At 41.4% G+C, this 13,046-nt stretch overlaps 1 protein-coding gene across 8 annotated transcripts in view; it reads right to left on the bottom strand.

Annotated features, from left to right (window-relative positions):
- The window catches only part of tanc2b (tetratricopeptide repeat, ankyrin repeat and coiled-coil containing 2b), a 143,135-nt gene that overhangs the window by 58,990 nt on the left and 71,099 nt on the right, over positions 1–13,046 (bottom strand). For 6 of the 8 annotated variants that reach the window (XM_072373225.1, XM_072373218.1, XM_072373220.1 and 3 more), the window contains 2 exons: positions 12,419–12,490; positions 10,083–10,262 (listed from right to left, as the gene is read on the bottom strand). In XM_072373225.1, the coding sequence (XP_072229326.1) occupies positions 10,083–10,262; positions 12,419–12,490 (252 nt within the window). Of the gene's footprint in view, positions 1–627; positions 1,263–10,082; positions 10,263–12,418; positions 12,491–13,046 lie in introns of those variants that run through there. The other 2 variants (XM_072373223.1, XM_072373224.1) reach the window with 2 other exon arrangements.

The raw sequence follows: 13,046 nt of genomic DNA, 5'->3' as shown, positions 1-13,046 counted from the left end.
AAAGGAGGAACCATGTCCCAGCATGTGACAGGGTGATTCTGGTACATGACAACAAGCTGCCGCTGACTGCATGGTGAGAGGAAAAAACTATTCCCCACCAACTTCAAGATATTTATGCAATCATATGCTACATACGATGCTGTGCTCTGGAAGGAACAGTGAGACACACATCAGCAAGAGCAAGCACCATTAACCGCCCACAGCTTGTGCTTAGACACACACACACACACTCCAAAAGACATATACATACACACTCAAAGACAATTGAATGCTCACCCACGCTGGCGCATGAAACAGACCAGCTCGCCACGAAAAAACACTTACATGATCACACTCTGGTTGATTCACAGGCCCTCAAGCCCACACTGTGATTAGAGTTCAGCCTTCTGACAAATGCGGCACTTCATGGAAAGAAACTACTTTTTCTTGCTCTCCTCCCCTTAGCTTAATGCCTTTACAAACATCAGTCAAGCCAGTGGTCAGGTGCTCCAGCTGTGAGATAAGAAAGCAGACAGACTCTGGCAGAGCAAAGGTGGAGCAGCAGGTGAGAGAAGGTGGTGGTGGGGGGCAGTTTGCAGGCACAGATGGAGGAATGGAACAAGCAAAGGAGGGTGTGGCTGAGCTCACCATTCTCAAACCAGATCTCGCATTCCTGAAGGCTGGAGTACGGAACCAGCTCCCTTCCTTCCCCTTCCAGCGACACAAGCAGTCCTTCCTCCCTGAACGATGACCAGTTCATCAAAAATAAGGAGGGACAAATGAGGAAAGAAAACGGGAAAAGAAAAAGACCTGCAGCGAGGCAGGGGAGGAAAAGTGCAAAGGAACAGAAGCTCTCAGTCTCTCTTCACTCCTTTCCTCTCTGAAGAAATCTCCACAGGTTTCAGTGACGATGCGGCTCGCTCGGTTAAGGCGCAGCAAATGATACAGAGCCAGGCAGATATGGCAGTGACGGGAAGAGCGAGAGGAGGAGGAGGGGGCGGAAAGAGAGGGATAAGGAGAAAGAAAGAACGCAGTAGTCACTGTGTCACTGGGGAAAGAGGGAGACACAGAGGTAACAACTCTGTGATGGCAGCACGTACCAAGAGCTGACAGGTGACCAAAACCTTCAGCGCTGAGGAAAAAAAAAGAATTCAGCAAAACAAAAGAAGTTAACAGTCCAGGGAGCTTTTCCTGTGTGTGTGGAGATAGGTGAGCTCCTCATTCCCCTCCGTGACTGCATTAGCGCTTAGTCTGTTATGTATAGATGTGAGAGGCGCACGCTCTCTCTACAGGAACAGGAGCTCAGGTCTCCAGCAGATGAATGGTGCAGTGCTGCTGTTGTCATAGCAACCGCAGAGCAAAAGGAGGGGGAGGAGAAGGGTGGGTATTGAGGCAGGAAAGAAAATGGCATAAAAAAGGGAGGGCGTTATTAAAGGGATACAGTTTTGCTGTTCGTGGACAAAGCTTTGGACACATCAGATCACAAGCAGGAAAAAACAAGAGCAGTAGTTTTTATTTAATAGAAACAAGGGTTTCTAGAAATCTGACTCAATTCACCTCTTGGGTACAGACATCCCAGTCTGTCCTTGTTTTACCCTTGAAACTCTATTTTTACAGCTGCAGCCATGTTTTATGGCTATTTAGAGGTTCAAACCTACTGGGGTGCCACTTTATTGTGCACCACCTTTACTTTTGTCGGGGTCGACATCCGTTAGGTTGAAAGCCTGCACTCCTGTTTCTTATTAATCTCCTTCAGTCACACTTATTTCCCCAGAGCGGCACCTCCAACCCTGTGAAAATGTTACCAACAAGCCTTAAAGATGTGCTACAGTTACAGGTCAAATTTAGTAGAATGCCATACTTTGTGATCCATCAGCTATCTGAAAAAAAAACAAATCTCTAATTGTATCATTAAAAAGAAGGCAGCTATATTAGCTAAAGAAGTTTGCAGGACTGGACACATCAACAAACACCAAAAGTGTTGACTTTATTGAAAAGTGTTTTTCTTAAGATCTGTAGTCACCATGAGATGGATTACATTTGTTTTTAAAACAATGTGAATCTTGTGAATCTATGTTAACGTCATATAACAATATTTTTGTCATTTTTGTCTTTTTTCTGTATTCACATGAAAGATATCGATGAGTGGTGAGGGAGAAGTGAGATCCATCCAGTTTCCTTTTAAAATGTTTAATGAGGAACAAACATCAGTAGTCAACGATGTAAGTTACAGTCTAGAATCAGACTGTCAGCACAGTCATGGTCATTTTTTTAAAGGCAAAAAACAACAAACACATTTCTTCAACTATGACTGTCTCCCATCTACAATGCAACATTTAAAGGTCAAATATACAGCTTTGGGAAACCAGTAACAGAAACAGAGCCAACACCAAAAGAGAAACACAGCTTGGAGCCCTTCACGCAGCTTCTAGATCTCTAGAAAAATCCGGAAGTTCGCCCACTCTAGTCTGCACTGCACACACTCGCATGCACTGGCCTGCATGTTCAGCCAGACCGACTGCCACAACACGAAACACTTAAGCGCTTAAATTAACCCATTAAGAGCGAAGACTTTGTTCAATGATGTATTCTAAAACCTTAGCAGTCCAAAACTGTCTCTAATTTCCAGTCTCTAAAATAACTACAAACATTAAAAATAGTAAAACAATCTTTTGAGAAGTTAAACACTCCACTTTATTGTAACTGGTCATCAGTGTAATATAGTTTCTCAATATTAGAAAAATTGTTTGTGTGACTAGGAAAATTCTGTCACACTGTCACGTCGGATCAGGCTTGAATCTGATCTGAATGGGTTGAGACATACACCGACTGTAAGTGTTCTGACTAACACAGCTAGGTGATATATGATATGACATATCTTTAAATTGTTAATAGCTGTTTGCTGTTAGCCGCTGTATAAAGGTTCAAAATATTGCATTGTTAAAGCTTAAGTTTGCAGTGGGAAACATAATAAATAAAACTGCTTATATGCCTTTTTGTTTAAAAAAAAAAGAAAAAGAAAAAAGAAAGAAATCAATGGGAAGATCTTACAAAGTATCTGTCAAATACAAGGCCGCAGCCAGCTGCCACATGTCTTGGTTAAAGGGTGAAACAGCAAGTCAGGTTGCATCCACTGCCAACAAAATCTATCTTACAGCATCTCTAAAGCTCAAAGATTAACACGATCCATCCATCAGTCAATCTTTCCATGAATCAATCCATCCATCCATCAAGCCAGTCATCCATGCATCCTCAGGAGGCCCCGTTTATATTGAGGAAGAAGTGAGGGACACATTCAAACTGTAAAAACAACAACTCCTAAGCTTTCGTGCCAGAGGCAGGATAACACGTTCCCTGAGCTCTAGTTTGTATACTAAGACCTTCCCTTTATTTTCTGTAATTTACCAAAGCACCCCCAAAAATCCTTAAGATCTGCTGCCTTATGGTGGAATTGCAAATTGTATCACGCATGCCAAAGAATCCACATATAAACAAGCAGAAAGTTGTGATCAGTCTGTTCTTTTTACTCTAAGACAGTGTGAAAGAACTGATGTTTGTATCTGACATTATATAAATCCCTCATACAGTCAGACTGTCTGTCTTGTGTCTGACATTATAAGTATTTCTGTCGCAGCTCCTAATCCTGGGTGGTTCTGTAATGCCCCTCCTGAGGGCATCATACTTACATTTCAATTACCTATCTCTACTCTTAACCTTCACTCTTTATTTGTCACCTGTGACAGTGGAGCTGAAAATGTCACATTTCCTTTCAGCGGAACAAATTATTTGCTGGGTCTGCAGCGGCAGGGACGGTTTGAGGGAAGAAATAATGACAATAATTGAAGAACAATTTACACAAGGTGCAATGTTGGCTCAGGAAGCGTGGAGATTGTGATGCTCTAAGTGTCAGTTTGCATGAAAAAAATGCACAGAGGATGGAAAATGTATCATAAAATGAAAATCCTTAGCCAAACTCATACGAGGTTGGCTGAGGATGCACTTGGAGACTGAGGGGTTGCGATGTCCCAGACGTTAGGCTCTGTTTCTAAAATAAGTTGAAATGTATAAACTATCACAAAATGCTCGAGGCATGGTGCATTGCAGGTTTGACTCATGACTTAATGGAGAAGCTTTCTCATGATATTGTTCAGAAAACAGTGGATCCACCGACATGAAGTAATTAAGAAAGCTGCATCTTCCAAAAGTTCATGAAAGAAACGGATTAAATTAACTTTTTGATTGCATTAAATGCATTCCACAGATTTACAGCTTGAGTTTTGCACATACAAAAGATGGATTTTAAAGTAAAAACCTGAATCATTGAGCCTCATTAAGAGAAGATTCAGTGGCTGTGTTTTGCATTTGGTTTGGCTCCAAGAATCCCTTAAAAGGAACGACTGATGCACAGTTATTTGAAAGCCAGATTCTCACTACAAGAATTTAACTGCGTCAATGCTTCAACATTTGTGAGGCTCCTTGACACGTCGCAGACTGAATATCTAGCATGAAAGTATTTGAAGGAATCTATGGAGGAGTGAGGTGTTAGCGAGGAAATGGGGAGAGTGTGCAAGTGACAGGGTGAGGGGACACAAGAGGGAGAAAGTCAGAGGAAAAATACAACAAACAAATATACAACATGCGTGAAAAAGAAGATACAGACGAGGGTACAGTCTGCTTGGGCTCAGGAAACTGAGCAGGATTTGGTTCCATGGTGCCAGGAACACTGATGCCTCCTTTATATTTTCCAACATGCAACATCATATCAGCCACAAGAGAAAAGAAGGCGTGAAGAGAAGCAGCCAGTTCTTTTCAACAACCAGGTGACCAAAACAGACAGAATCACTAGCAGTTACTTGCATAATAATGTGACATTAACGGTTGTAACTGCTTGATAAAGATCATTTTTATGCATCAGGAATAATTCTGATGAAATTCACATAGTGTGTGACCTCACACACCACCGATCAGTCACTTAGTGTGAACCCACGAGCACTTAAAAAACTCCAAACCTTTGATGCGTATGAAAATAATGTCACCTTCTCCAGAGCTACAAGGTCTCAACCCAACCGAACACCTGTCAGAGAACTATAGGTGTTAGATGGCGCTCTCCACCACCACCATCGAAACACAGAAGAAGGAAATATCTTCCTGGAGTGTCGTGTTGCATTCCTGCAGCAGAATTCCACAGACATGCAGAATCAATCTCTTTGAAGGGTTGACTCTCCATAATCTTCCTCTGATACTTTAATTATATTTTGCCAGCAATACTTTCTTCTTTTTTTTTAAAAAACCCTTTTAATTATCATGACTTCTGCAATACTTCTACCAAAGCTGCATTATGAACCCACAGCTTTCATGTTGAAATCATGACAAATTCATGACAAGAAGTTTAAAGGTCAATGACACCTGCAGAAACTCTGGTGGTGACATATTCTGCTTTACGATGATAAAACACAAAGAAAAAAACATCGACGTGCACTGCACCCAGCAAATACACCAAAGTGGTGGACCGTGGCACAGGGGTGGAGCAGACACATACCTGTAGGTTATATAGTTAATATTTTCAGTCATTTTTATCTACGTATGTAGGCATGAATGCCGTCTAGCAGCACACCTCGCTTTACTTAAATCTTGATAGATCAGAAGCAGTTTCTGAAGACAAACTTTCAAAATTGCTCATGTAATTCATGTGAATTTTACATCTAAACTACGGATATACACTGGTGTGCTGATATGAAGTTATGTAAGGTCACCCTAGGCATGGCAGACAGCAAGGAGGAGAACCTATGAGCTACATCCAAGTAAACAAGCTAACAAAAACACACCAAATGTTGTGATTCTGCATTCATGAAAACATAAGGCCGTCGCATCTTTAAACAATATCTCCCTACAAATGATCCTGTCATCTCTTTCTGGAAAGTCCAAAATAGCACCCAACAAATAAACAGACCCGGGGGACGCAGCTAATTCAACAGAGCTCAACTGTTTTAATGTGGATCCTTCAGGACCACCCACACAGTGAGCTATAAAACCTGACTATGCAGTTCTGCTCTGAAAGTCCTGACACTACTGTTGTGTATCTGTTTGTCTACATCAATGACCATTTAAAATTGAACCTAGCTTAGTATATCTACATATATTTACATAAAATCTGACTACTGTAAGCACCAGAGAGGCAACAGATTTTAGGTTTATTCATATTACTGTCCCAGCTGCAGCCAGAGTGGGATAAAAATTAGGTGATATAATTGAATCAAAGTTTTTCTCTAGTTTTAACGCCAAATGCAATTTTCTACATTTACATGGGAATCCATTGGGAGGCAGCAATTGTATTGATTGCAGCCATTAATTAGGGAAAAGCAGTGTAATCGGCAGATAGATGTTGAAATAATTACGTTTAAATGATTCTGAGAGGAGAGGATTTGCTGGGGCGACATCTTTGGTGGGCCCGACAGTTGACTGAGAACAAATAAGTAATCAGTGATTACAGCTCATAACAATCAGCCACCAATGTATCATTATGAGATAATATTCTAAGACAATCGTGGACTTAAAATAAAAAACAAACACTGAGAAGTCTGTTAAATGTGTATCAAGACAAATGAATGTACAAAGTCTGGTTACGATCTAAGAGGTAGCAACTAAGTGCAATAACTTTAATTAAAAAATTAACTTGCATTAACTTGCATTAAAAAATTATGAGGGACTTGTACCTTATGTGTATGTCATTGCATATGTCAGACCTAAACATAACACTTATTGTAGGATGATGCAATCTTGTTTGTTTTTTGACAGCTGCAATTACTATATATATTATATTATGATAATAAAGTATAATGCATTGTTATAAATTGAACCTGCAGACCATTGAGTGTCACAAATCTGATAAACAAGTTCTTTAGAATTAATTTACTAATACGTATAGTACCAAATAACCAAGTTCTATCCAGGAACCCTCAAATTAAATTATACTTACATTGTACCGGATTTTTTCAGGAAGCCAATATTCCCTCAACCAATCGGAGCAGATTCCCCATCCCGATACGAATAGTTTTTCCACCTAACTGCAAAGAGCTTCCAATATCTCCTGTTTGTCTTGGACACAGCATATTGTTATGCCTGTTTTCATCATGATGCCTCACTGACGGATGCAAAGAATCTTAAATGTGTACAATCATTGTGCAAAATAGAAGAAAATCAATTCAACTTGTCATATTTATTTTCATGTTTGTCGATATTCAATTTGAAACTATCTATGTGCTGTTACAATACTATCATGCATTAATACAAAGTTTTTTTCATTGCACCATTGGAAGTAAAGAGCTATTCAAGTAAACATCATGTAAAAATGCTGTTTAAGCTCTTACTTAGTTGCATGTGAATACAATTCTATGATATTCACGCTAATACATTTATGCCAGACTTTCATTTCATAACAGCTATTACCAGACAACATCTGAAGTTCTCTTCCAAATGTCTCTTTCAGTTTTTTGGGTTTCTTTGCCAAATGTGGATTATTTTAATATCCACAAAAAAGCAGGAATGTCTGCTGGCTAAATAAATCTGTGGAATGAGTAAACCCTGAGTGTATATTATGTCTCATTCCTTAAAAATCTGTTTCATAAATTGACTCTGAAAGCATCCAAAAGCCCCCTTGAGAGTCTTCAACCAAGCAGAAGGGGATTAAATCAGAAATTCGATGATTCTTGAAAAAGGTCAGTGCTTTCAATGCATTTTCTCTCAATCAGAACCTTGAGGTTGAATAACTAAAATCCTAACAAACATCACCCTTTTCCCTTCCCAAGGCCAATCAGGGAGCACGCGGGAGGGCGAAGAGTGGCCGTAGTTGACGGAGGCCACCAAGAGGGATGAAAGCGCTGCAGCTTTTAGACCTGCTGCTCTCCGGTGCATTCCTCTGCCATTACTCCTCCCCTCACCTCCACCATCTCTGCCACAGAAGAGGTTCTGACTTGTGACGCCAACACCTCACTCAAGCTGATACTGTCAAGCTGTGCCGGATGTGGCGCTGAGTTGAATTAATTAAAGGGTGAGAAAGCCTGGGTGGTTGTGCCTGAGCAAAATCTGCTGCTCGATGCCACTGGAGAGCAAACACGGGCCTAGGAGGACTTGAAGGACAGTGGGCACCTCGGGCCATTTGCATATGTTGTCATTTGGTCAGACGAGGTGAAGAGCAGATAAGCACTTAGAACTGCTGCAAAGTCACATCTTCTGAGCTGATAAATAAACATTGATGGGAGGGATTCTTACAAAATGTTATGGTAGCTTTAATTATTTAATAATGACAATTAATAATGAACTGTTTAAACAAATCGAGTCAAAATGAGACAATGTGCGATGTGACAGAGACATAAATCTGCAAGGATAAAGCTAATCCTGCCAAAAGTTATATCTGGAACACATAGCTATACCTAACACTGGCCGTTTTTTGTTTGGAGCATGCCAAACATGCCTCTAGGCAGCTATTATGCAAATGTTTTACATGGCGATGCCATCAAGTAAAGGAAGAAAAGCCTACACTATAAACAAAGCATTTCAGGCAGTTCAGGAGTCCTATTTTAGAATATAAGGTGAAACAGGAAAAAAATGTAAGTGAACTTTGATGCATTTCAACACCTGAAAGATTATGTAATCTTAAAAAGGACACAATGTTTTTGAGACTTAAATTCTAAGCTAAAAATGAAAAGGAGCCCTCACAGCAGGCAGCAGCCGCAGCACCTGGCTGGTATAATATATCAAGACAAATAATGACATGTTCAACAATACTGCAAAGAGGCCTCTCCCTGTGTCAGCCATGGAATAAGAATAGAACAAATGAGACAGCACTGCACATCATTAATCAAGATATTCTTGGCTGTCAACAACACAAGCACATACACACACACACAGGTGTTTACACATTCATGTACATGCCGAGGCTCTTAAGAATTCACTTTGATTCACACAGATAAAAGTGGAGCTACTGAATCAGGCTGAACCTGCCTAAAATAGCACAAAGATGGCTCCTAAAACAGCCAATAGAAAAGGTTGAATTGACCTGATAAAACTGGCTTGTTCTGAGATCCAATTCTTGAGCCTCATCCCCCTCAGAAACAACTTGAGCTGGATCCCTCTGCAGCAGGGTGGCACTCCCACCCTAAATGAGGGAAAATGATGCTGTGTCCTCTTTAAAAGACAGCGTTTGGATGACCATGCAAGACCATAAATCATTCTGTATGATGTAAAAATCCCAGTCCCTCTGGCCTACTGAAATAGTTAATGATCCGAGGTAGCTGAGAGGCTGGTGCGCCCTAGTGGTGACTGCAAGATGAAGCTTCTTCACACCCACTCTAAATCTATTTGGAAGCTGCACTGATATTGGGAGATGCTGTAATGTCAATAACTCATTTTTCATTTTGAAATCCAGTACAGCGGGTGGTTTAGATGTCCACGCTTCCTTGTTATGAAAGCGAAGAGAACATGACACAGTCTCATAATCCAGTAAATGGGGAGCAGAGGGGAGACAATTTTCCACGTTCTCTGAATGTCAAAGATGAGAGTGGAAGGAAACGATTAACGCTGAGAGATAAAAAGCAATGAAGAAGGGCAGAGCTAACCACATCTAGCAGTCAATCAGTTGTTTTTGACAGTGTCAGTTAGGTAAGACTTTGGCGATTACAAGAATTGGAAATTGCTGTGTTTGCCGCAGGCCAGAGCTCAGCCCTGCTCTATGTTTTCTACTCAGACTTACTGGGTAAGTGATACGGTAAATGATTACTGCTTATCAGCAAGCATCAGGGTGCCACTACCTCCCACTTAGTCCCTTAAAAACTTTCAAAATCTGTCTTGAATCAGTGTGCGGGATTCTTTGATTAGGCACTGTGCCCAAAGTGGTACAGTGAAGCATTAAAGGAGGCTATATTAGTACAATGAATCAATGGGGGAGGACAGCCACAGGAAAGGCATTTAATACAAAGTTGAACCAGATTCAGCCCACATCTATGTTGGCTGTAATTTTCCTCCACAGCCCTATTTTTCAAAGATGTGACAACAGGGACCAGCCTATTCAAATCTTTCACACTCTGCACTGACTGCAGTGTCTTTACCTGTGAGCTTCCTCATCGGCTGCAGCCTGACACCAATGCTCTGGTGGGTGAGCAGCGGGGAGGAGGGCAGAGAGCGTGACACGCCCTCCATTATGCGAATGTGCTGCATGCCCTCGGTCATGGACAGCGGGGGCACGGCGTAGTCTCCTTCAAAGGCACAGTCGCTCTCTATGCTGCCACCTGCAGGACGGGAGGCAACACAGTGTGGTGTGAGACGTTTTTCTATGCTTTGAATTGAGCATTAAAATTTCATTAACGCTCTAAAACTGTGAAGGGAGAGGCTGGGTCAGCTCCAGATAGGAAAACAAAGAGTATGGATAAATATCTGGTGGTGGCATTTAAAAAGCAGAAATTATATCCGAGTCCATGGTTATACACTGCATTCTTAATTCTAACAAATGGACAAAATGAAATACTTTATATAAGACACAATATTTAACAAAGGTTTCTATATTCCTTATGTCATTATATATATTTATATATGTCTATACATATGTATGTATATATTTTTTTCCTCCTTATTTGTTCACCTGCTGTAAAAACTATATTACATTCAGATCGGGTGCAGTACCACAGGCTGGTCCCTGGATTCTGATATTAGTGCAACACCAGTATTGAGTGTAAAAACCAGCATGACCTAAAAGTAAGAACAGCCCTGTAGGCATCATGTGCCTTTTACATTCAGTGCAATAAACTACAGCCTGTGCAAGCTCTAGCCACACAGTGAAACAATACCCCACAATTTCTATATAATAAAGGAGGATTTTCTAACCACCTGAAATATGTTTGGACACATAAAAAAAGAGCACAGTCATGACCATCAGAGAGCATTCATAAAACACACAATGAGCAGTAATTATGGAGCATAAAGAACCGCTCACCATCTTTCATCTACCCTGTTTTTCTCAGAGTTATGACAACTTGGGATTTTTTTATTTCACAAACACAACCATCAGTACACAAAAAACAGCCTGCTGTCTGTAAACGAAACATCCATTTTGTGGATCAGTTCTGCCCCAGACACTTTGGTTCCCTGCAGACAGTTCTGTAAAACCTACTGGTCAAGCTACAGTCTCGCATCAGATCGCCGCCGCCGCAGCGAGACAAGAAGTCATTATCAGACACTGGTGCGTTACAAGTCCCAGAGGAAGCCTGGATGATGGTTAGCAAGGAGCAATCGGCTGCTGCAATGCAAAAACACGAATATAAAAATACTTGGAATGGATATCAAACACACACACACACATTTCTCTGTGGCTCCAGTAGTGCTGGAGTCAGTCCATCCATTCACTGGGGGAATGTCACAGTAAAAGCAAAAACAACAGAGTGGTGGTTACTTCCCCCAGCATGAAAATTGTCCACATGTATGCAGACTCTGGTGCGAATACCAAAGAGGAACTTGGTATTCTGGTTGCAATTATTGGTAGTAAAGATCCAACACAATTTTAAAGCCTTCCAAAACTGAAGAAAACAGACTATTGTTCTACTGTTAAACAATAATCACCATAAAATAATCAAAAGATGCAATAAAATGCAACATTTTTAACCTTTTCAAACAGAATCTCATCAAATAGTAAATTATTTTCTACTTGATAGAGTCAGTGAGGAAGACATGTTGAAATATATTGCTGTAAAAAGGTCTGATTCAGGGTTTAGCCTGAATTTATCACAAGGGTGGAGAGGGAACACCAGCCGCACTCCAGCAGTAAAATTCAGAGAACAAAAGCGCTTACGCAGAAATTATGGTGTTTTATTTTAGATTGCCATAAGAGACACGTACAAGTGCCACTCCATGCCTCGAAATAAGCACAAACACCTACTCATCGAGGTCCTCAGTTCAAAACATGCACGAGAAAAAAAAATAAAAAAGGGTAACGTGAGATTATAATTGCTCAAATATTCCCTGAAAAGCACTGACATTCCGCTCTGTTGTGTGCAGCCTATTCCAACATAAAATTCATACAGTTTTCTTCCTGTAAATATTACTTCATTTCTACTAGTCATAGACTCCTGCTACAAAATCGAGTAAAATACAGCCCACCACACAAGGCCTCCATGGGCTCCCCTCAGTGAAAACAATAAGAAAGCAGAAATCGAGTCTGGAAGTAGTCAAGAGAGAGATATAACAGGAAATGAGAAGGTAAAGGTTTCAGAAACTTCTCATTCACTCACATAATATGCTCTCATACCCCGAGCAGCTCACTCCATAATAAAGCAACAGCTGAGGTGGACAGATTGTTTTAACATGCAAAACTGTATTTAGTGATAGAAAGGTTCCAGACTCGTCTCTAGTTTAAGTAAAAATGATGACAAAACTTAATTCTGGAGTTACTTACCTTGGCCAATGTGGGTCAGATGAGGGTCTAGACCGGGTGAGCGGGGGTCTGCCAAGTCCTCGCTCCCACCATCTGCAGACGAGGAGCAGAAAGAGAGAGACAGGGAGTGAGCTCGGTGGTGCTTGTAGCGAGGTGAGGCGGTGTGAGCCAGCAGTAAGGCCACCTCTTCCTCTCCAATCAGCCAGGTGCGGGATTGGAAGACGCCCAGCAGGCTGCTCACACACAGACCCTCAACACCCTTCCTCTTTGGGCCCAAGCGGCCCCTTATTGTGGCGAAGTGGAGCTGTGCTGCCATGCTCCACTTTTTCCTCCTCCCCATGTTTGGACAAAACAGTGAGTGAGCCTCTATCTGTAGGCTAGGCCTGCCTTTGCAGATAACAAAATAGTTTACATTACAGCCACTGTTGCATGCGGTCCTGTGATAGAGGCACAGTCAAAGAGCTCACTGGGCTCTATGGTTCACTGAGTGAGGACCAGCAGTAAAACAGTGGGCGTTTTCCAGGATAGATCCACATAAGGCTAATGATATGAGGATCAATTACGCCCAAGGGAGCAGGCAGGCAGAATTAGCCACAGTGGATGGAACTGAAAAGTGACGGTGGGGGGGCAGCATCAATGGGCACCACAG

Source organism: Leuresthes tenuis, unplaced genomic scaffold (genome assembly GCF_036924035.1).
Source record: "Leuresthes tenuis unplaced genomic scaffold, fLeuTen1.0.hap1 SCAF_20, whole genome shotgun sequence".
In the NCBI taxonomy this organism is placed as follows: Eukaryota; Metazoa; Chordata; class Actinopteri; order Atheriniformes; family Atherinopsidae; genus Leuresthes; species Leuresthes tenuis.
The sequence above is the reverse complement of the archived record's forward strand: the minus strand, read 5'-3'. Positions and strand labels throughout refer to the sequence as shown.